General features: G+C 36.8%; 4 protein-coding genes across 4 annotated transcripts; all 4 read left to right on the forward strand.

The window, feature by feature from the left end:
* Window positions 1–1,983: 1,983 nt before the first annotated feature.
* Window positions 1,984–4,496, forward strand: LOC126699067 (protein HSH49-like). The gene is made up of 4 exons (XM_050396623.1): window positions 1,984–2,154; window positions 2,982–3,193; window positions 3,643–3,811; window positions 3,912–4,496. The coding sequence occupies exons 1-4, from the start codon at window positions 2,121–2,123 to the stop codon at window positions 4,079–4,081; spliced, it is 585 nt and encodes a 194-aa protein (XP_050252580.1). The 5' UTR covers window positions 1,984–2,120; the 3' UTR covers window positions 4,082–4,496.
* Window positions 4,497–14,063: 9,567 nt separating this feature from the next.
* LOC126699706 (serpin-ZX-like) lies at window positions 14,064–16,159 on the forward strand. Its single transcript, XM_050397657.1, has 2 exons — window positions 14,064–14,687; window positions 15,359–16,159. Exons 1-2 carry the CDS (start codon window positions 14,277–14,279, stop codon window positions 16,157–16,159), a joined length of 1,212 nt encoding a protein of 403 aa, XP_050253614.1. The 5' UTR covers window positions 14,064–14,276.
* Window positions 16,160–22,253: 6,094 nt separating this feature from the next.
* LOC126699707 (serpin-ZX-like) lies at window positions 22,254–23,185 on the forward strand. Its single transcript, XM_050397658.1, has 2 exons — window positions 22,254–22,625; window positions 22,859–23,185. Exons 1-2 carry the CDS (start codon window positions 22,254–22,256, stop codon window positions 23,183–23,185), a joined length of 699 nt encoding a protein of 232 aa, XP_050253615.1.
* Window positions 23,186–23,347: 162 nt separating this feature from the next.
* Window positions 23,348–23,644, forward strand: LOC126699708 (serpin-ZXA-like). The gene has a single exon (XM_050397659.1). The coding sequence runs from the start codon at window positions 23,348–23,350 to the stop codon at window positions 23,642–23,644; it is 297 nt and encodes a 98-aa protein (XP_050253616.1).
* Window positions 23,645–24,137: the final 493 nt, after the last annotated feature.

Here is a 24,137-nt window from a genome sequence, read left to right on the forward strand (position 1 = left end):
TTAGTAGAAACAAAAGTGCAATTTCTTTTAGCCGCTAAACTTAAAACTTTTCCTTCCAATGCTTGTTCCCATTAACAATCAATATATCAATATATGGTTTAACAATTTATTTTAAATAGTTGTTTGGCCTGGAAGATACCTAGAAGAGGAGGGTCATCTAACACAAATTCTAATAGAAAATGAATTGTTGATCCTTGAATGCTGCTCCCTCTGCCTCATAGTGTCCATTCAAAATACACGACATTTCAAGTGGCCTTCTGAGTTTATCAGTCTAAATCTGTAAACTCATTGTTCACGCACATCAATTTCCTTTAGGCTTTTATTCCATCAGCATCGTCTTCCTTTGTACAAAAATACGATGTCTTTCTGTATTGTGTATGTCTGCACACAAATTGGTCTTCCATTTAACCCCATAGAATACCTGGCCTGTTTTTCAGTAGAATGGCTTATGTCTGAAATTCATGAACTTAAAGATTCTACGGTTGTTGTGGACTCAGCAACTCCAGAGGTGTGCTATAATGTAATTTGCTTCTTGTGTTGAAAAATCGGATCGTCTCTATTAAGGTGATATTAGACCTGCATGTTTCACTTGCCAAAATTTGTTTTATGCATAAATTGGCAGTTGCTGTTGTATAGGAGTAACGCTTGGTTAGCATATCCTAAACTAATTTCTTCCCCAGCTGAAAAGGCAAAACAAAGCAAATAAATAAAATGTCCTGTCTGTCGATGGTTTTAACTAGTGTTAGGAAGCTATTAGGATGCATAAAAGGCTAAAGGTAATAATTTCAGAAGAAGCATAGTGTAATTTAGTTTGGAAATTTATTGCCTCTGCACACTGATTTTATTGTGAATACTATGATATATGTTGCCAACCTATGTTATCATACAAAATCAACAAGCAACAAGGCAAATTAGGATAATTTAGGACCTGAACATGGCAAGAGCACAATTATGGGAAAGATATAGAAAACTATTTGAATGAATTATAATAAAATTCTCCTTAACACAGTTGACATATTTTCTTTCATACACGGTAGTTATCATATCATCCAATAACAGTCCCGCTGCATCCATGATCATTAAGACCACCTCACATCTCTGTCTCAAAAAAAAAAAAAAAAAAAAAAAAAAAAAGGACCACCTCACATATTGGCACTACAGCATAATTGCTTCCACTCAATTAGTCAATTGCCATCACCATTATCTTTACAAATATCTTTACAAGTGGTAACTATTTAATTGAAAAAATTGTTGGGCCGAGGCCCAGTGGACCAAGTCGAGCATCTTGCTAGCGGCGGAGGCTGGGATAGGATGAGTCTTAGTTGGCCCGTTGACATTAGACTGCCATAAATACAAAACCCACTAAGATATTTTATTTAGAAAGTGTCCCAATAAATCATAAACCTTTAAAATTTAAATTTCTCTATCCTATTGTTAAACAAAAGGTCGGTGTCCTTAAGTAATTTATTAATAGACAATTTTTAGAAATTTTTTATACTACTTTTATTGAAAATATAAAGAGTTGAAAAAATTAATTTTTTCTTCACCCATAAAAAGTTTTTAAAAAATATTTCATAAAATAATGTCCATCCATTAACTTTTCCCTTAAAAAAAAAAAAAGGAAAAACATAACTAAAATACAGATGCTATGGGAGTGTTTGGTTTGTGTTTTCAAACAACAATTTTCAATTTTTAAACAATATCATATGTATTTTCACTTATACGTATTTTCACAAATATTTTCAAATAACAATTTTCAGTTTTTAAATACATATACCAAACGATTCCTTCTCAATTATCATTTTAAAAAAAGAAAAAAAGACAACTTCTCAATTATCATTAAAAAGAAAAAAAAAAATAGACAACAAGAACCTGGACAACCCGCGACGTGTTGGCTTCCTATACGCTGCAACACGGTTGTATTTAAATCTCTCTAAACCCAATGTCGGTGATTCCTACCTTCTTTATATATGTATCTCAAACGACGTGTTCAAGTTGGATGAGACTAGACTATAATTATTGGATTCAAGAGGCTTCCAGTTCAGAATAATATCTCGTGCTTCTACGGCGTCGTTTCATTCTAGGGTTTCGCATCGTATTCAAATCTGAGTGCATTAACCATGTCAGGAAACTCAGATTGCAAAGTTTATGTTGGTAAGTTCCATTTGAATTTTGTTAATTTTGTTTTGCTTGGGTTGGTTAGAAACCTTTAAAATTTTTTATTTTTGGTTTTTGAAAAACCAAATTGCTAAAATTGAATTGTGCATGTAATAGTTCATTAGGCTCCTTTTGATTTGAGTGCTTTTTTATTTTTGGGTTTCTGGGTCCCAAAATTTGAAACTTTTAGTTCATTATTCTATGTTTTCATTTGAACTGTTTGATTTTAGATATGAAGTTTAGTGTAGAAATCTCTGTGTATGTGTGGGAAAAGTGAGCTCTGTTTGAGATTGTAGAGTAAAGCTATGTGTTATTGATTTATTTCCTTAAATTATTTGTAGTTAATGGATTCTCTGTTATCAATTGAATATCATTAGTTGTGTTATATCTGGTCAGAATCATATGTATTGATGTACTTCAACACAACACTTTTATTTAATTAATTAATTAATTTGTTTGTTTTGATCATTAATTAATTTGTCTGTTTATCACACTTTAATTATGTGATTATTTTATCCCACGTGCGTGCGCATCATCTAAGTGTCAATGTAAGTGCTGTCTATACATAAGTTTTTGGGTGGAATGCAGGTGTTTATTTTTGTAGTTTTTGAAGATGTACCAAATTAAGCATTAAGCTTGTGATATACTTAAATTTTTTCCCTGCTTTTTGTATGGTTTTTTATTCTGATACATTCATTGATATGAATAAAGCTACCTATAAAAAAAAATTGATATGAAAAAAGCATATTTGATTCAAATTGTTAGTGAAGTGGGGCTTCTCTTGCCTTTGTTCTAACGTGGTTATTATTCGTTTTCTTATGAAGGTAATCTGGATGAGAGGGTGAGCGATAGGGTCTTGTATGATATATTGATTCAAGCAGGGCGGGTGGTAGACTTGTACATTCCCCGAGACAAGGAGACAGATAAACCTAAAGGTTTTGCTTTTGCAGAATATGAATCTGCAGAGGTTGCAGACTATGCTGTCCGGCTTTTCTCTGGCCTTGTGTCCCTCTACAATCGAACACTAAAATTTGCGGTGTGTCCCTGTTTTACCTATGGTTTCTACTTGCTGTGCTTTGTTGAGTACCACTTTAGCTTCAAAATAATTTTTCTTCTAGGATTTATATCGTTCTCTTTCAATTTAGTTTACTTACTTTCTTAAGTTCCCTGGCTCTTTCATGGGCTTGAGTTCTTTTTCTTAATAATTGAACTGTCAAGCTTGTGTTCAATTAGTGTGCAATCCATCATGACTGACAATCCCTCTCAGTTAACCCAGTCAGATTTAGTTTGATTGGTGCACATTTGATGAAATGGCAGTCAAATTTGCTCATGGTGGGGTTCTCAGTGATTGGCGTAGACTGACTTTTGCAACATTAGCTTGAAAAATTGAGCCTAATTAAGTTGAAGTTTTGAATGATAATAAGAATTTTAGAACCCAATCTTGGTTGAGGCTCTTGATTATGACAATCGGTACATGGTGAACAGATATCTGGGCAAGACAAGCCCTCAACTCCAATGGCAACCACACCCACACCAAATTCATCTCATAAATCAAGATCTCACCCCGTGCCAATTAACAATATGGAAATGTCTCAGCACTCGGGAAGGTTATCAGAGCCAAGTTTTTCTGCTTACCAAGTTAATCATCCTCAAGGTGATGTGTTCTCATCTTTTCATTAATTCCTTCTTTGCTTATCCTTCTACGCCAAAAAATGTAATTATTGGTTCTGAAAAAGAGCTTCCTTTTAATACAGTGCCGGCCCCTCCAGGTGTAGTTAATCAATCTAATGGGTATGGATCACATTTCAATGGCAACAATTATGAATACAGTCGAAGAGTTTTGGGGGCAACGTTGGATAACATTAGCCATTTTAGGTCACAGCGTTATGATTCAAGTAACCCAATCTTCTATCCATCGTACTGATAATTATTATTAGATTGTTAGAGATCCAACTCCCACCTTGGTGAGTTCCTGATAATTTAATCAAACATTAGTATGGTTGTTTCAGGTGTGTAGAAAGGATAGTGGAGGATGCTAAATTGCAGTTAGTTAATTTGTGTTATCTCTAAGCTATGTTTGTAGGTTGTACCCAGTATGTTTGTTTTTTTTTCCCCTTCCTTCACATGGACTTAATGAGTGTAGTTCTTTATTTACTATCTGATGTTGTGGTTTAATCTAGTAGTCACTCTCCTTTACTAGGTTGAGATTAATATTTAGTAGCAAGCTTCTTCCGTTGAACATGTATGAACTTTTGATGTCTTTGATATAATATTTATCAATTAATGTGTACAATTGTCATACAATTTTGTCAAAGAAAACAAATGGATGGTTAAGAGTCTGTGGTGGATCTCTGGCGGCTTTTGTGTAATTTTTTTTTTAATTGCTTTCTTCTCCTCACCACCAACCCCAGAAATTGATAATTCTCTACCCTGTAAATGCTTTTATTACCTTCATTGCTGATCTTGTAATGCTATTTCCTGCTTTTAGCCTCTAAATTTAGAAGGAATTTTTGTTGAGTTGTACATTGTACCAACTCACTGATCAGGACCCATGTCCGTTTATGTTGGAAAGATTGCCAGATGGTAGATGTAGCTCGGACTTATGTGGGTTTTTTGTTTTGGGAATCTGGAAAATGACTAACAAAATAACTATTACCTGTTTGACCTGATGGATTGAGCATCCCAACTTAAAATTAGCCTTATGTATGTTTGGGTTTTTGTGATGTGAAGATATAGCTTTATGTACTTATCAAAAAATAAATAAGGATATGTAGCTTTATGCTTTACTATAGTTTACTCTTGCTCTTCATTGGTTATGGTATTAATGTTGCCTTTTCAATGACTTGTATGAAACAAAAATGTGTTTTAGGTACACATTTTTCTCTCATTTTTAGTTTTTTACCAATCCCCTTCCCAAAAAAAATAATCTCCCCAAAAAAATTGCATGCATGTGCGAGCAGGAATGATCTGATGGTTCAGTCGCCAACCCAACCCGATACCCACGTGCCAAGTCAGCCAAGAAGGTTACTGTGGTTTTATTATTTTTGTTGATCAATTAATACACTTCCTGTATACTTTGTGACTGTTTGTTTTACTTCTTTGGATGTCTGTTATTCAACCAGACCAAGGTACACATTTCAAGTTTCACTGCACTCAGTTCGGAGAGAGAATTTTTTGTTGGTTGGTAATTGTACACTTTTTATAAGAATTTGAGGCATCCTATACCCAATATAATTCTCTCTTTGGGAATTTTTGTTTACTTGCTGTTATTCCAGAGCATCCATACCATATATCAACATTAGTATAATTTGATATGGGGTTCGAACTCCACCCCCATCCCCCACTACCTATTATCTAAAGAAAAAAAAAAATTGATATGGGGTGCTTTGGACAATGCATATTTGTTTCAAGGCACTAAACCTAGCCACTAACTCTACATTTGGAGGCACATAAGTTGGTTTATTTTGGATGTGAGGCACTGGATGGTTAGGTCTTTGGCAGAAAATCAAGTTTGCGGGAGCAATATTTGGTAACTTGGCCAGGAAACTTGCTATGTATTTTAAGCGTTTCATTTCATGATTTGTTATGGGGTAGTCTTAAGTTCCCTGTTTTGAGCACATGGTAATGTTATATGGGTCCTATCTTTTTGCCTTTTTTTCTCACAATAAATATATGCCAAGAGAGCACAAAATTGATGAGCCATGCAATCTCAAGTTCGGCGTGCTGCCTGTGCCCATAGAAGATTTGCAGCTCTCTTTGAAGATGGAAAATATTATGCATTTTCTTTTCTGGTCCTTTGGAAGCACATTGGATCCATGGGCAAGGCTATTAGGCCTCTGAAGAAGAAAAATGAAAACTTTTGTTTTGTCAAATTATTGTGCGTGGTGTTGTTGTGTAGTTGGTGATCGCGTCAGTGAATTGTCCGGACAGCACCATTTATAATAAGATTTCATATTGCTACTATACATTTGATAAATAAAAAAATATGAGAAAATAATCAAGTATTTGTTCAAAGAACAAGACTTAAGTATAGTATTTTAAATGCTGTTCTTTATGTGCGACTCTTAAGATTCAGTTGTGTGACTATTTAACTAAAAAATACATTTTCATTTTATAACAAAAATTTTACATGACAGAATTTTAAAAGTGAAAATTAAGAAACAGCACCTGTCTTGTTCTTGTTCAAATAATTTGGAATTGGGGGATGTGAGCAGTGAGCACATTTATTTATTGGTAAGGTGTTTTATTTTGGGGGAGGGAAAAAATGGCAGAACTTGAATGTTTAGAATGTTCTCCTGGCCTACGGTAGATTCAACAAAGTAGATTAATTTTACGAGGAAAGTAAGATGTATTGTTGTTTAAAATTTGTGTCTTCTCTTTTTCTATATTAAAATGTGTGCGGTATTGTATATAAGTTTTTTTTTTTCCAGAAAACTCTCGTTTTTGGTATAAAACAAAAATATTTTGGAAATTTCAAGTTTGATTTAATCAAACGTACAAATGCATTTACTCAAAAAAAAAAAAAATCATATTAAACTCTTCTTTCATTTCAAACTTTATTTCTTTCAGAATAAGAAGAATTCAAACTTTAGTCATTTCTGGTTAAATTGAACAATTCCATCGGAATAAATTATACTTTTTTTCTTTTTATAATTTGATAATTATAATGACGGTGGTGCCAGCTAATTGAACTATAAGGCTCTTGGTGATTGGCATGATAAAGAGAGAAGCATTTTTATAAATCCTACAAAAACAGTTTAATAAAATGGTATATTGAAAAGGACAAGATAATTGATAATTTTCTTTTATATTTTTTCTTGTAAAAATGATGGGTTATAAGATCTAATTTATGGTCCAAATTCACTCCAAGTTAGGACTTAATGAAATCACCACTGCTATTAAAATGACAAAAGAAAAAATATTTATGGATGAAATAATATATAATTGGAGTAACAAATTATTACGGTTGCATATTGGAACCGGAAAATAAAAGGTCAAAATATAACAATATAATCACCTATAATTTATTGGCGTTGTGTCTCGCATTCTTCTTTTGAAACACAACATGGATATTGTAGGGACACGATTTTCGTTAACCCGGTCCTGGACGATCAGGCCCCCGGCCTAAGAGGTCCCACACAATGAAGTTTGTAGATTATGGGTTGAAGAACTCGGCTTCAGTTGGCTCAAACGGTGCGTCACATATTCTAGATAGATATAGAAACGTAAATCAAGAAAACGTAACTGAAAGTCGAAGTTCTATTCATGGATATGATCTCATACAATGACTTCTTCCTTTTCTCCCCTCTCTACTCCCCTTCCCCCCCTCTTTTCTGGGGGACTCTTACATATGATATAGGTCCTCTCTTATCATCTGGGTCTTATACTTGTTGATCATCCAAACCCCCACTTGAGCACCTGTCCTATCAGACGCCCATACCAGTTCTTTGTGAGTTGCAGTGTCCAAGGTAACACTGTTCAAAGGTCTTCTCCTCATTAATGCGGTCAGGAGAGTAGTTGTGGTGCATTTAATGTGGTGGTGACAGCCTTTTTTGGGATATTTTGAGCCTTCTTTCTTTTTATGCGTTTGGAGTGAGGGCTACAGTAGCTGGGATGCATCATTGATCCTGGACTTCGGGATTTCCGAGGACGAATTACTCCTTGGACGTGTTTTCTTTGCCCAATTGGCTTGGGCGAGGATTATGGGCTGCAGCGTCTCCTCGGAAGGGATTGTCCTCGGACGGGCCCAAGGCCCAACCAACTTGTTATTCCGGGCCGGTCCCCACAATAGCCCCTCAAAACTCCGGTTTTGGTCTCCTTCCGAGAGAAAAAGCGGGGTTTTGACGTTAATGAGGGATGGGACGGATGAAACCTTGGTCCGCGCGCGTGGGCGGTTACTTTTAACGCGCCACAATTTACGAGGCGCGGCCATTTACTCCAAACAGCTTTATGTCTCCTTCATCCAACGGCGAGATGTGGATCTGACGGCCAGCATTGCTCCTTGAATTCGTGAGCGGGAGGGGTTTTTTCTCTCTCCCTCCTGCTATATAAAGCGCCTGAGAGGATCCTTTTTTCTTTTTTATTCGCACATCAGAACAAAGAGCTCCAGAGAATTCCAGCGCTCAGAAATCCTTGAGCACCTCCGTCCTTCAAATCTTCATAACCGTTTCTGCGAAGCGCCCTTCCTAAAAGAGATCTTCAACCACCTCACCGGCCATTTGTGAGGATATCCGTAAGTTCCGTTCGCTTCGTCGCTTCGATTTTCTCCTCGGATTTTATTTTTCTCCTCAGTCTTTATTTCCATTCCTCCAGTTTAGATTAGATGGGTAGATTCAAAAAACTAGTAGACACTCCGGCTGCTATGGAGGCTTTTAGGGCAAAATACCATATCCCGCCGGGGGTGGTTCTGCGGTACTGTCCCCCAGAAGGAGTACTGTTAGATAGAGGCGTGGGTGAAGTGGTCATTCCCATGATTGCTTTTATTCAAGGGGGAATGACGCTCCCCATGCGTAGGATTACCCGGGACTACTTGTTCCACCATAGATTGACGCCCTACCAGTGCGCTCCAAACATGTTCAGGGTAGTAGGCAGCATAGATGTCTTGAACGAGCGAATGGGTCTGGGTCTGACCTGGCATGACGTGGTGCGCATGTACGAGTGCCACTACATCGAGAATGGAGGGTATTACCTTAAATCTCGATCCGAGGTGGTTAGGGTAATCTCCTGTCTCCCCATATCCAATAAGACTATGAAGGATGACTCCCTCATTGCCTCAGGAGAATGGAGCGATGGTCTTCATTGTCCAACTCAGGCAGGAACCCCAGGTGCGGCGCCTTTAGGCCCAATCCTTTAGGGAAGGGGCTTAGCTCCTCGAACTTACTCTTGTTTCCATTTGTCATAAGTCTGTTAGTTTAATTCTGATTTTCTTCTCGGCTGTATTGCAGATAAAGCTTTGGTTGCTCTCAGGCTGAGCCACGTGAACGTTCCGGCCCTAAATTATCTTTTAAGGTCAGAAATCTACATCCACACGGACGGGCAGCTGCGTGCGTGTCATTTGGTTTTGGGCTATCAACCACTAACCCATGCTTTCCAACCCTTTGGCCACGCCATTAGAGTTGGTAGCCCTCGGTTAGCTAGGATTGACGTGTCCCAGCCTGGGTGTTTGGCCCGAGTAGATCTTAAGCCAGTAGTGCTACCTGGAGTTCGGGATCCTCCACCGGTCGTGCAACTGCCTCCAGAAGACCTTGAAGCCGCCGTGCCAGCTGAGGAAGAGGCCGAATCATCTCGTCTTTCCCTTGAGGAGGAAATAGACGAGTTCTATTTTGAGGAGGAGGTTGACAAAGCCTCCGTAGTTGAGCTCTCGGACCTTGAAAGAGAGCAGGATCGCAACTCCGTGGCTGGTGGTCCAATCATTATAACTTGCTTGGACGATTCTTCAGACGAGGAAGTAGGCGGTATGGCTGGTAAGGGAAAAACTTTGAGAGAACTGATGTCCAGCCGAGGAAAGGGTCAGTCCTCAAAGGCGCCTGCTAAGGCACAAACCCAGGACCCTCCTCCCATCGCCCCTCAGGTTCCTTCCGACCCTGGCCTCAAGGTTAACACTGACCTAAAAAAGAAAAGGCCGGTTGACGTTTCTGAGGAGGGTGAAATGGCCCCCCGCCCGGCCAAGCAGCAGAAAGCCACCCGAGGACAGAGGAGCAAGAGGGCTAACTCCACGGAGAGCCGGGATGAGGAGAATCGGGCTGAGGTGCGTGTGACTCCCCGCGCATGGAGTCCGATTATGGAGCTGGACGGGGTCGCTATCCCCTACACTGCCTCGATTTGAGAATACAACAGGGGCAGAGCAGGTTATATAGCTGAGGCCTTGGAGCAACCAGTGCTTCTTCCTCAGGATATGGAGGCCTACAGGCGGTTCTCCAAGCCCGAGCTTTTCCTGTCCCTTAAGAGGGACCTTGCGATGGTAAGCTCTTCTTGCATCCTTTTGTTAAGCCATCAACACTGTTGCATTCTACCCTAATTCTGGTTTTGTTTTATTGGCAGATCACCCAGCAGGTGTTTGTGGCCGAGGAGTTTTGCCGCAGCAACCGCAGCTTAGCTGAAGCTGAGGTTCAATCCCGGGCTGAGGCGGAGAGGACAGTGGGGTCCCTCAAGGAAGAAATCTTTGAACTGACGAAGAAGTTCAAAGAGTCAGAGAAGCAGCGCAAGAGCGTGGAGGCCGGCCTGAAGAGTGCTGAAACCCAAGCAGAGGATCAGCCCCAAAAACTGTACGTAACTGAAACCAGCCTTGCTACTGAGAAGCAGCATGTACTAGAACTTAAAGCCGCTCTGCAGAAAGCTGAGGATGAGACGAGGCGGGTTAAAGAAGAGGCGCAGCTGATCCGAGAGGCTGCGGAGGCTGAAAAGAAAGCTTCTCACCAGCTCGGGGTCCAAGAAACGGAGGCCAAGCTATCCGAGGAGATCCCCGAGGTGTGCAGGGATTACTGCAGCATCTCATGGGCTCACGCCCTTGATGCTGCAGGAGTTCCTGTGGATTCGGCGCTGAGACTGCCCGAGAACGTCTTCTATCCTCAGGAGATCCGAGAGAATCCTGATGGCGTCCAAGTGGCTTCTGAGCGGGACTTGGCGGTGCCTGACGCCATCCCTGTGCTTGATAAAGCGAAGGATCCTGCCATGGACTCTATCTCCGAGGCTCCTCCTCCTTAGCCAGAGCAGAAGAAAGATCCTCCTGCTAAGGCTTAGTTTTTAGGTTTTTAATTTTTGTACTTCCCCTTTCTTTGGAATGAGAGTCGTCCTGTTTTTGCGTTCTTTTGTAAGGACCTCTCCTTGTAATGGCCTCGGAATATTAATATAGAATGTTCTCTTTGTTTTCTATGGGTGTATGCTAGTACCATCCCTTTATTTAACGTTTGCAATGACATAAGTAAATATAAATGGTCGAGATAAAGAGGATGTCGTGCAGCGAATTTGAATGAGGGTTGCGATGATGCTAGACCGCGCGCACACTTTAAAATAATTTCCCAAATTACCATAAGCAATAATTTCCCCTAAGTCTGTGGCCCGAGGAGCCATGCAGGACTTAGATTCCGTTTAAAACTTGGTTCTGTTCAAAACTGGTAGTTTTTCTTTTAAGTAGTTGGTTTCCCCATAGGCTTGAGTCCGAGGACCATACAAGGCCTTGGTTCTGTCCAAAACTTGTAGTTTTTCTTTGAAGTAGTTGGTTTCCCCATAGGCTTGAGTCCGAGTACCATACAAGGCCTTGGTTCTGTCCAAAACTTGTAGTTTTTCTTTGAAGTAGTTGGTTTCCCCATAGGCTTGAGTCCGAGGACCATACAAGGCCTGGTTCTGTCCAAAACTTGTATTTTTTCTTTCAAGTAGTTGGTTTCCCCATAGGCTTGAGTCTGAGGACCATACAAGGCCTTGGTTCTGTCCAAAACTTGTAGTTTTTCTTTCAAGTAGTTGGTTTCCCCATAGGCTTGAGTCCGAGGACCATACAAGGCCTTGGTTCTGTCCAAAACTTGTATTTTTTCTTTCAAGTAGTTGGTTTCCCCATAGGCTTGAGTCCGAGGACCATACAAGGCCTTGGTTCTGTCCAAAACTTGTATTTTTTTTTTTCAAGTAGTTGGTTTCCCTATAGGCTTGAGTCCGAGGACCATACAAAGCCTTAGTTCTGTCCAAAACTTGTAGTTTTTCTTTGAAGTAGTTGGTTTCCCCATAGGCTTGAGTCCGAGGACCATACAAGGCCTTGGTTCTGTCCAAAACTTGTAGTTTTTCTTTTAAGTAGTTGGTTTCCCCATAGGCTTGAGTCCGAGGACCATACAAGGCCTTGGTTCTGTCCAAAACTTGTAGTTTTTCTTTCAAGTAGTTGGTTTCCCCATAGGCTTGAGTCCGAGGACCATACAAGGCCTTGGTTCTGTCCAAAACTTGTATTTTTTCTTTCAAGTAGTTGGTTTCTCCATAGGCTTGAGTCCGAGGACCATACAAGGCCTTGGTTCTGTCCAAAACTGGTAGTTTTTTCTTTCAAATAGTTTTTTTTTATGTATTTATTTATTTATTTTTCGAAGGTTAGCCCCTAGACCGAGACAGGGAGAGTTAACTTGAGGCTGGAAGCCGTTAGAGCTGCCCGTGCCATTGGCATTGCAAGGCGTAGCCCCTAGCGGAAGTTTATGTCAGAGCAACAACTGCATGTCACTGGAGATGGAGGAAACTTCGCGAACCCCTGCTTGATAGAGACTTGACTCCACCGCCATCTGCGTCAACACGCAAGCCTCCCCACAGACGGCGCCAATTGTAGGGACACGATTTTCGTTAACCCGGTCCTGGACGATCAGGCCCCGGCCCAAGAGGTCCCACACAATGGAGTTTGTAGAGTATGGGTTGAAGAACTCGGCTTCAGTTGGCTCAAATGGTGCGTCGCATATTCTAGATAGATATAGAAACGTAAATCAAGAAAACGTAACTGAAAGTCGAAGTTCTATTCATGGATATGATCTCATACAATGACTTCTTCCTTTTCTCCCCTCTCTACTCCCCCTCCCCCCCTCTTTTCTGGGGGACTCTTACATATGATATAAGTCCTCTCTTATCATCTGGACTTTACACTTGTTAATCATCCAAACCCCCACTTGAGCACCTGTCCCATCAGACGCCCATACCAGTTCTTTGTGAGTTGCAGTGACCAAGGTAACACTGTTCAGAGGTCTTCTCCTCATTAATGCGGCCAGGAGAGTAGTTGTGGTGCATTTAATGTGGTGGTGACAGCCTTTTTTGGAATATTTTGAGCCTTCTTTCTTTTTATGCGTTTGGAGTGAGGGCTACAGTAGCTGGGATGCATCATTGATCCTGGACTTCGGGATTTTCGAGGAGGAATTACTCTTCGGATGTGTTTTCTTTGCCCAATTGGCTTGGGCGAGGATTACGGGCCGCAGCGTCTCCTCGGAAAGGATTGTCCTCGGACGGGCCCAAGGCCCAACCAACTTGTTATTCCAGGCCGGTCCCCACAGATATATATATATATATATATATATGTGTATGAAGATAGAGGAATGGATAAAAACTCCAACAAGTATTTTAGCTCCCAAAAAAGTATATTAAAGTTCCAACAATAGCACCATTGATATGCAATATTGGTTTTGAATGACTATAGTTTTTTTTTTTGGAGAAACAAATACACACACAAGGGAGACCCCACAATATAATATATGCTTTTATAATTACAATTAATAACCAATCTCTTGCTAAACTCCACTATAGTAGATTATGCGAAAAGAGAGCCAGGTCCAACTCCCTTACCCACAGCAAAAAGCTTTAAAGCTTTAGCCCAAAAGCGTAAAAGGCCCCTACAAAGTACAATAAATAGAATTGGAAACATAAATTGAGAATCTCCATAGAAATACAAATGCCTTGTTATATCATAGATCTCAAAACTAATGTGGTGAGAGCATATCCATTTCTCATCAAGGCTATTGCAAATTTAAATATAAAATGTTTACACATTAGATTATAAAACACTTATGAAATTAAAATTTGTATTATTACTTAGGGTAAATTACAAATTACACTCCTAAAGTTTGGAGGTATTTGAATTTTACACCCTAAAGTTTCATGATTTGGATTTTATCTCTGAAGTTTAGGGGTATTTGGATTTTACACCTTAACGTTTCAGAATTTGAATTTTACTCCATAAATTTGAGGGGTATTTAGATTTTACACCCCTAAAGTTTGAGGGTGTTTGGATTTTACATCCTAAAGTTTCAAAATTTGAAGTGTTAAATCCAAATAAACCCAAAATTTAGGGAGTAAAATCCAAATTTTGCAATGTTACAGTGTAAAAATCCAAACATCCCAAATTTCAGGAATAAATTCAAAATTCTAAAATTTGAGAGTGTAAAATCCAAACAACCTCAAATATTAGGGTTGCAATTTACAATTTAACTTATTACTTAGTATGCTTTTATTAAAATCTGCAAAAGCACGTAGCTTTTATGCTTTAACAATTTAGCTCACACAAACCCACATCGGAAATCATATTGACATTTACATACCTTCGGTTCTTATAAGAATTCTACTACAATACAACCCAAACAAGTCGCATATACCAAGGTCAAGACTCAAAGGAAAGGATGGAGAACTGTCTGCGCATGGCTTGGCAACTCACGCTCAAAGAGATCAGTGAAGGGTGCAACAACGAAGAGAACAATGAAGGGTGCAACAACAAAAATTTCGTGATGTCTCCAATGTCAATCATCAGCGCATTGAGCATTCTGGCTTTTGGTTCACGAGGTCGCACGTTGGAGCAATTGCTGGACTTCCTTGAAGCAAAGGACATTGATGATCTCAAAGCCAAGGTCTCTCTAATGATGTCTGCTGATGCACCCGTTGAGAACACCAACAACAACACCAATGAAGGTCTGATTCTGTCTTCTCTTAACGGAGTTTGGATTGATCAGCGTTTCCCTATGAAACCCTCCTTCAAGAAGATTGCCGAAACCGTTTTCGGAGCAGAAACAAACGCTGTGGACTTTGTGAATGAGGTATGAAATTCATCTCATCACAATCTTTGTGCTTTTGGGTTTTACATCAAGTTATTTTATTACAAGTATAAGAGAGAATGATAATGATATAAGTGTAGTATAATTACTAGTTTTTTTGACATTTTTGTTATACTGTCTTTTAGACTTTTAGGGAAGTTTAGGATATATACTGTTTGAAATAGTTTTATTATTATAAAACGTTTTGTTTTGTACTTTTGGAATTACAATAGGAAACTGCATGTTGATTACCATTCATTCATAATAGTTGAAAATAGTATATATCTCTAGTTCATATCGCTTGTGTCAAGTCTAATAATTAACGTGTATTTGGATGAGTTCTTAAGTACTTATTTGTTGAAACTTGAAAGTACTGAAAAAGAAGAAAACTCATTCTTTTTTATTTTTCGTGTAGGTCCACCAATAAAAAGAAAAAATGACTATTATAGCTTGCCAAATAAACTCTTAATGTAGTTCAAAATATATTGAGCCTCCAGGGATCATGGCTTGCTTTCAGTTTTCTCTTTAGTATCTAATTATTTTTACATACCAAATAATACGAGACATATGCATGAGAATTAAGGTTTAGCTGCCTATGATGCATTATCTATCCGTTCATTATTGGTGTCCTTTTTTGTAATTTAGAATTTCTTGACTTTGAAATACTTTTGTAGGCTGAGATAGTAACGAATAAAGTGAACTTATGGGCTAAGAATGCGACAAAGGGACTCATCGAAAAGGTTCTCCCACCTGGCACTATTGACCATAAAACAGTATTCATCCTTGCCAATGCACTCTACTTCAAGGGAGCTTGGTTAAATGCTTTTGATGCGAAATTGACTCGACATAAATATTTTTATCCCCATGATGGAGAACCAATTCAAGTACCTTTTATGAACGGACACACAAAGGCGAAACATTTTTATGGATGCTTTAAGGATTTTAAGGTTCTTAAGATCCCATATCATGGAGGACAAGACAATAGGCAATTCTCTATGTATGTTTTCCTCCCCAACATGATAGATGGGTTACAAGATCTAATTCAAAAGTTCAATTCCTCCCCAAAGTTATTAGATAATTGCTTCAAACTAAAAGAAGTATATCTCTCCAAGATGTTGATTCCAAAGTTTAAGTTTTCATACGAGTTTGAAGCTTCAGAAATCATAAAACATCTAGAATTGACCTTGCCTTTTGATAAGATGGTTGCAGACTTCACAGAAATGATTGATTATTCTCTTGAAAGTGACAAAGTTTTTGTATCCAAAATTTTTCAAAAATCTTGTATTGAAGTCAATGAGGAAGGTACAGAGGCTGCTGCTGTTACTTGTGTCTCTGCTTGTACATGGTATTCAGTTTCACCCTCACCTCCACGACCAAGTTTTGTGGCAAACCATCCATTCATCTTCATGGTTAGAGAAGAGATATCTGGGATCATATTCTTTGTTGGAGTTGTACTTAACCCCCTTTTAGGATAATTGATATTTGTTTGTGTGTAAGGGGCTTATTGAGTCTCCTCAAATTTAATTTAATTTGGATTTGTAAGTTCAAATTTTAGATACATTATTTTGTGATTTTTATTGGTTAAGTTTAAATTACATCTGATGCACCTAATATATTTTAATTAACTATGAATTTTGATAAATCCACCGCTAGAATATATTATCTTTGTGTAATATTAGTGTAATATTGCTTATAGTTATACCAATTATAACTAGTTGGATTCAAGTTACACTTTAAGTAATTTTATAATAGTTACACTTCTTTTGGACCATTGATAATTTATATTAGATCTAAGCGATAAAAAATACTTATTACAATATCTTTATTTTTTCCTAGAAATTAGTGATCTAAGCCATTAATTGTTCTTATTAAATAAATAAAAAGCATTAACTCTCCCCACTTTCCATTTTTACCGTATTCTTTCTCTTCTCACTTGTCATCATCTTCCCAACAGCAATCTAAGTTTATTTGATTTATTTTTTTCCCTTAATTATGAGAAGCAATAACTTCGTTGTGAGATTAATTATGGAGTACTGGAGCCTCTGTTCCATGGCCATATCCCGCATGTTGTTGTTGTTTTTTTTTTTTTTTTTTGCATGTTGTTGTCAATTTGCGTTGCCCTTTAAATTATCAATTATTTAAAGTAGTCCAAGAAAGAATAAGATGAGGATATTTGGTTGGTTATGTGTGTTGTCCTGGAAAGATTTTTAAGAACGGAGTAAATTCTAATCTTTTGTAAAACTAGCAGCTCCTCTCATGGATGTATGCCATTAGAGAATTTAGCAAAAAAGTGATAAATTAATTATTTAGAACCCAAAAATGGTTGTGCAAAAACGGCAGAAAGTAGATATATTTATATATATTCGAGTTGGAAACCTGTGGATCTAGTGCTAGCAGATAATGTTGTTAGAGCACTAATTTTTTAAACATCGACTTTGGCCATGAGTGTTTTTTATCCTTAATTAGATTTATATGAATTTTGTAGTACCTTGATTAAAATTGGCCATGAGTATTTCAGAAATACTACTCAACATCGTTATCTAAAACAATTGTGACTTTTTCCATGTATTTCTAAAATTTTCCAATACTCTTTTGCCATGTATTTCTATAATTTTCCAATACAAGAAGAAAAATCTGAGAGAGGATGCGAGGAAGAAGATAATAATGTGAAGGAAAGCAGAGAGTTTTTTTTTTTTTTTTTTCCCTTGCTTTGGTAAGAAGAGTTAATGCTTAAATCACTAATTTTTATAGAATAATAATAACATTACCATGAATGCTTTTTCTTTCTTAGATCTAATAGAAATCAATGGCGCAAAAAATGTGGTCACACCACAAATATAAGTGCTTGTAGGGCGTGGAGGATAAGGGCCGGGTTCAAGTTTCCAGAAGAGAACTTCACACACATATACACATAAATTAGATTAGACTTGAATTTCTATCTTGTATTAAAAAAATTGTGCAAAAAATGTGTAACTCTTGTGAAGTTATACTAGATGTAACTTGAACCCCTCTCTCTCTCTCTCATAATCGTTGTACTAACCCAATGAATTTTGGGTCAATTGACAATTCTTACCCTCATAAAAAGGATGGAGGGTAAGGTTATTATTTCAAGTACTGATAATAGATATCAAGATTTAATTCCCTTTAAAAGAAGGCATGAGACTTAATTATTATAGTTCTTGTAATAAAATGATATTGACATAAGGTTGGTGTAATTTAGAGTGTTTGAAACTTTTATTATGTATATAAATTTAGGTGAAAATATTATTTTAGTCCTTACAATTTGGGGTCAATTTGGTCCATTTTATTTTCAAATTGCAATTAATTTGGTCTTTATCGTTAACTATTAATAGAAAATGTCTAGGTAGTAAACGGTGTGCATTGTAAGCACACTTAAAGTTGATGTGATTACTAAAAGAATAATAAAAAATTACCACATCAGCATTTGAATTTAAGAAAATTAATTTATTAATTTTAAATTAATTAATTAATTAAAAATCAAAAATAAATTAGAGTTCAAATCTAGGAAATCTTGAACATAGACGAAGATAAAGCCAGAAAAATTAAAACCCAAATCAACATTTAGTCAACCACGAGTCCCCTCTCTTTATCCATTTCATCAAAAAAAAAAAAAAAACCACGAGTCCCTTCTCTCTAGTCCGATCCAAGAACCTTTTAAGGAGTAATGAATCAAAATCGGGGTCAGGTGCTGGCGAAGACTCTTTGCTTTGGTCCTTTGTAGGTGGACTCCGAACTACCCACAAGAACCTTTGCTCACTTCTCTCTAACCTTACAGCTAAATCCTTCAACTACTCCTTTGAGTAAAATCGTAAGCTTCAAAGCACAAAAATACAACGCTCCCATTCGGTTGTATGTCCAGCCATTTTAAACATTCCACCTCGTCAATCATTTGAAGCAATCAATGGTACATCACAAAAGATTGGTAGGGTGGGATCATTTGGGACACAAAGTCCGGACAAAATGGGCTTTTGCCCTTTTCGGGCAAATTAATTAGCTTTATACCCTTTTTCCCAAACTAAATATGGAAATACCCCTCTTTTAAAACTCGATTTATGATAAATCGAGTTAGGCCCTATAATAACATTTTTTAAGACCTATATTCACTTTTTTTAACTCGACCTCAATAAAATCGAGTTATAGGTAAAAAATTGCCTATAACTTGATTTCATTGAAGTCGAGTTAAAAAACGTCACTATAGGTCTTGAAAACGTCACTATAGGCTCATTAAAACGTCATTATAGGGCTTCAAAAAAAAAAAAAATTTCTAACTCAATTTATCATAAATCGAGTTTTAAAAGAGGAACATTTCCCTACCTAGTTTGGGAAAGAGGGTATAAAGCTAATTAATTTGCCCAAAAAGGGCAAAAGTCCATTTTGTCTCACAAAGTCCATTGGATAAATTTTCATAGGCTCTTGGTTCGAGTGATTCAAACAAGTTTACAATGATTCCAATATATAGATTTTGGTATATGAGTTTCAAAGGTTGATTTGGGTTTTGGTTTATCTAGGTTCATGTTCATTCATGTTTAGGATTTTCCAGATCCGAACTCTTTTTCTTTTTTTGGGATTTTAGTTTTTATTTTTAATTTCTTTAGAATTGATAATTTTTTTTTTAATACAGATGCTGATTTGGCAATTTATTATTATTATTTTAGAAGCCATATCAACTTTAAATGTGCCAATAATTCATACCGTTTATCATCTAAACATTTTCCATTAGCATTTAACAATAGGGATCAAATTAACTGCAATTTGAAAATAACAAGAACTAAATTGACTGTTAACAAAATGTAAGGACCAAATTGACCAAGACCACAAAATATAAAGACCAAAATAGTATTTCTTTTCAATAAATTTATTTAGATAATTTAATTGAAATCTTCTTACATACGGAGCAAATTTATGGCTAATTAAAAAGTATGTACAATGATTCGCTAATTTTCAAATCACATTTGCAACTCTAATGAATGTTGTTAAATATGTATTAGTTAGGCTTTTAGGGTCTTGAGGTCTCATGGTTTATCATCATCTTCCTCTCTATGGCTGTGGATCACAGTCGTGCTAACAGATTCAATTCTAGAAAACTTGAGAAAATTTATCCTTTGGTGCTGTTAAATGCAACTGAGTTTTGAATTTTTTTGGGATTAAGTGAATCTAATAATTTGTCACACACCACATAATACAAACTACATATATGCATGAGACTTTTAATGTTCACTAATGGTGCATTACCTATATATCCCTTTTTAGTTTTTTTTTTTTTTTTTAGCTTTAATTTAAGTCACTGTAAGTGTAACAACATCCTTAATTAATAGAGTCAACTAGACTAGAGTCTTTTTTTTTTCCCATATATTTTCCTCCTTATCATTTTAATTGGTCATTATATTTGTGCTTTTGGTGCTATGAATGATGTTTGCCATCATATCTCATGACAATGAATTTATTTTTTTGAGAGAAAACATAGCTATGACAATGGCTCTCTAATTTGTTAACATTGAAATATTTGAGGGTTGATATTGTAAGAAATGAAGTGATTTATGGGATAGGAATGTGATTAGTGCACCTCGAAGAAGTTCTCCCTCCTGATGCTGTTAATAAATAAGCGATCGATGCTCATTCTTGCCAATATTTTGTAGGCTGAGATAGTAAGAAATGAAGTGAATTTATGGGCAGCCGGGGAATGTGATGAAAGGGCTTATCAAAGAGGTGCTCCCTCCTGGTGCTATTGATAAAGAAACAATATCCATCCTTGCCAATGCACTTTACTTCAATGGAGCTTGGTTAAATGCTTTTAATGCGAAGTTGACTCGACATGAATATTTGTATCCCCATGATAGAGAACTAATTCAAGTTCCCTTCAACGTCGGAGACACAGAAGAGAAACATTTTTTATAGATCCTTTAAGGATTTAAAGGTTCTTAAGATCTATTGTTAGAGAAGAGATAAACAAATGTTCCCATACAAGACCCACATAACATAATGAAACTAAACGCACACCAAAATTCTTAGTTTTTCTCTCATCGTTAGACCAAGCTTCCCTCAAATAATTTATCAGGTCTTCCTCCCAAGACCCAACAGAATAAAAGTTCCTTTTTTCTTTTTCTGAAGAATCCAGATAGGAAATAAATTCTTGTTTGTTGATGCATGTTAGATGAAAATGAATGCAAGGGGGAGTTTTAAAAACTGTTCACAGCTATTTTATAAAATTTAATAGGTACATAAATCTTACAAACCGACTAGGAAGTATATACTTCATTTGGGGTGTTGTACTCGTGTCGAATCCGTGTTAAACCCATATCGTAATGGTGTCAAATTTACCGTAACATATTATAAATTTTCAAAAATTGTTTGTGTCGCTGTATCATACTCATACCCATGTCTGTGTCCGTGTCTGTGTATCCTTGCAAACATACATAGATTGAAAATACATATGCATTTTCTCATTTCATTAGGTACTCTCTAAACATTCTTCTCACATTTATGATAGATCCTACTAATTAAATTTATGTTGAAATCTACCTTGAATGCATGAGGAATGAGCACCTCGTTACTGCGTTTCAAAAATACCAAATAATTTTTCATTTTTATCCAAAGTGGGCACATATATACCCGTAGTGGTAGGTAAAAGCCATAAGCCATAGCCATAGCTGAATGGATTGCTACCCTACACCCAAAAAAAAAAAGCTCTCTCTTGTTAACAGTTTGATATACTTAACTCCAATAATGTGTCCTACTATCTAACTCTATGCATGGCCGTTGGTTCAAGATCTAAATAATCACTTTAGCAGAACAAAAGATCTAAATATAATCACTCTTGCCTTAATGAAAGCACTGAGCAGTAGTAATTAAACATCGAAAATTGAAAGGTGTACAGATTATCACGTACACTATAGAGGATCATGATCCTCATAAATTATATTCCAAAAAGAAAATTGACGGTACAAAAATTGACAATCGGGGTGTTGAAGGTTATCCACAGAAAATGCCCTTGGAGCCATATTTTTTATTAGTTTAAAAGACAAAACAACAAAATCTAAAAGGCATAAAACTAATTAAGAAACTTATAGTTCTACTGATAAAGGGTTCAGTTCTACTCTCGCTTAAACAACCAAGAGACAATAAATATAACAATTTTTTTTTTTTTTAGTTGTACTCAACTAAAAATGAACGAAAGTGGACTGAACTTGACTTTATAGACTGAATTGAATCGGAAAGAACATAAGTGGATCAAATAGACCAAATGGACTAAATTGGACCAGCATGAACTGAATTGAACTGGAATGGCCCAACGTAGACTAAAATATACCATATGGACCAAATTCGACTAGAGTAGACAGAAATTGACTAAATGGACTGAATTAAATATATGGAATTGGACCACACCTTTCTCTCGCCCTTTACCGATGTGGGACAACAAAATAATTTAAGCGGACACAATCCCACATCTGAAGTTTAACTCACTTTTACATACCTTCTGTTCATATGATAATTCCACCAGAACCCTTCATTGTCAAACACATCGGTCTTAAGTCAGGACACAAGGAAAAGATGGAGAACTGTTTGCGCATGGCTCGGCAACTCATTCTCAACGAGATCAATAAGGGGTGCAACAACAAAAATTTCGTGATGTCTCCAATGTCAATCATCGTTGCATTGAGCATTCTGGCTTTTGGTTCACGAGGTCGCACGCTGGAGCAACTGCTGGACTTCCTTGAAGCAAAGGACATGGATGATCTCAAAGCCAAGGCCTCTCTGATGATGTCTGCTGCTGCACCAGTCGAGAACACCAATGAAGGTCTGATTCTGTCTTCTCTTAATGGGGTTTGGATTGATCAGCGTTTCGCTGTGAGACCCTCCTTCAAGGAGATTGCCGAAACCGTTTTCAAAGCAGAAGCCAACGCTGTTGACTTTGTGAATGAGGTATGAAACTCATCTTTTTCATCGCAATTAATCTTTGTGCTGTGCATGCATGGACTGGTTTTTTACATATAGTACTTTAATATTACTAGTATATGAAAAGGATGATGATGCAGTTAGCTACGTTGGTATAATTACTAAAGTTTGAGACTTGTATGGAGTGTTTGGATACGACTTATTGCTAAAAACTGAAGACTGAAATATTTATAAATGATCAACTTTGAAATATTTTACAGGCTGAGAAAGTAAGGAATAAAGTGAACTTATGGGTTAAGAATGCGACAAAAGGGCTCATCAAAGAAGTTCTCGCAGCTGGTGCTGTTAGTGGGGCAACAATAATCATCCTTGCCAATGCACTCTATTTCAAGGGAGCTTGGTTATATCCTTTTAAAGCTAAAAGGACTCAACCAAAAAAATTTTACCCCCTTGTTGGAGAACCAATTAAAGTTCCCTTCATGACCGGCACAACAGAGGTGAAACATTTTTTTGGATCCTTCGAAGAATTCAAGGTTCTTGAGATCCCATATAAGGAAGGACAAGACAACAGGCGATTCTCTATGTAGGTCTTTCTTCCTGAGAAGAAAAATGGGTTACAAGATGTAATTCAAAGGTTTAATTCCAACCCAAATTTATTAGATAAATGCTTTGATCTACAAAAAATACATCTTTCTGATATGTTGATTCCAAAATTCAAGTTTTCATATGGGTTTGAAGCTAAAGAAATTATGAAAAATCTTGGATTAACATTACCTTTTGAGACGGTTGGGGATTTCACAGAAATTATTGAATCTCTTGAAAGTGGAAAATTTTTCGTCTCCAGCATTGTTCAAGAGTCTTGTATTGAAGTTAATGAGAAAGGTACAAAAGCTGCTGCTGCTACTTGTGCCTCTGCACAGCTCACTTCACGTCCACCTCCACGACCAAGTTTTGTGGCAAACCATCCATTCATGTTCATGATTAGAGAAGAGATATCTGGGATCATATTTTTTGTTGGAGTTGTACTTAACCCCCTTTTAGGCTAATTGATATATGTTTATGTTAAGAGGGTATGGTGAGTCTCTTCAAAGTTAAATTTTATAAGGATTTGTGAATTCAAATTTTAGATACTTTATTTTGTTTGAATTTTTTATGACATTCTTTATTTATATATATATATATATATATATATATATATGTATGTATAGGCTTAAGCTTAAGATCATCTTATCACTAACCCAATGAACTTTGGGTCAAATGACAATTCTTACTCATGAAAATAGGTGGCGGCTAAGTTTATAAGTTTGAATACTGCAAATTAATGTGTTACAATACCATTCAATAAATTTAATAGAATCACAGAGATTAAGATTTAATTTCCCTTCAAAGAAGGCATGAGACTTAATTCTTATAGTTCTTTCATCTTTGTCATAAAATGATATTTATATAAAATTTGTGTAATTTATAATGTTTGAAACTTTTATTTTGTATGTATATATTTATTTAGATAAATTAATTGAAACTTCCATACGTACCGAG

The sequence above is a fragment of the Quercus robur genome, chromosome 9, assembly GCF_932294415.1.
Source record: "Quercus robur chromosome 9, dhQueRobu3.1, whole genome shotgun sequence".
NCBI classification, from domain to species: domain Eukaryota; kingdom Viridiplantae; phylum Streptophyta; class Magnoliopsida; order Fagales; family Fagaceae; genus Quercus; species Quercus robur.

Bases quoted from the DNA above. Each gene is read 5' to 3' on its own strand.
- LOC126699707 (XM_050397658.1), top strand. From the start codon at position 22,254: ATGGAGAACTGTTTGCGCATGGCTCGGCAACTCATTCTCAACGAGATC. The intron at 22,626-22,858 runs GTATGAAACTCA...AATATTTTACAG, and splicing joins CTGTTGACTTTGTGAATGAG to GCTGAGAAAGTAAGGAATAA.
- LOC126699706 (XM_050397657.1), top strand. From the start codon at position 14,277: ATGGAGAACTGTCTGCGCATGGCTTGGCAACTCACGCTCAAAGAGATC. The intron at 14,688-15,358 runs GTATGAAATTCA...ATACTTTTGTAG, and splicing joins CTGTGGACTTTGTGAATGAG to GCTGAGATAGTAACGAATAA.
- LOC126699067 (XM_050396623.1), top strand. From the start codon at position 2,121: ATGTCAGGAAACTCAGATTGCAAAGTTTATGTTG. The intron at 2,155-2,981 runs GTAAGTTCCATT...TTTCTTATGAAG, and splicing joins AGATTGCAAAGTTTATGTTG to GTAATCTGGATGAGAGGGTG. The intron at 3,194-3,642 runs GTGTGTCCCTGT...CATGGTGAACAG, and splicing joins ATCGAACACTAAAATTTGCG to ATATCTGGGCAAGACAAGCC.
- LOC126699708 (XM_050397659.1), top strand. From the start codon at position 23,348: ATGAAAAATCTTGGATTAACATTACCTTTTGAGACGGTTGGGGATTTC.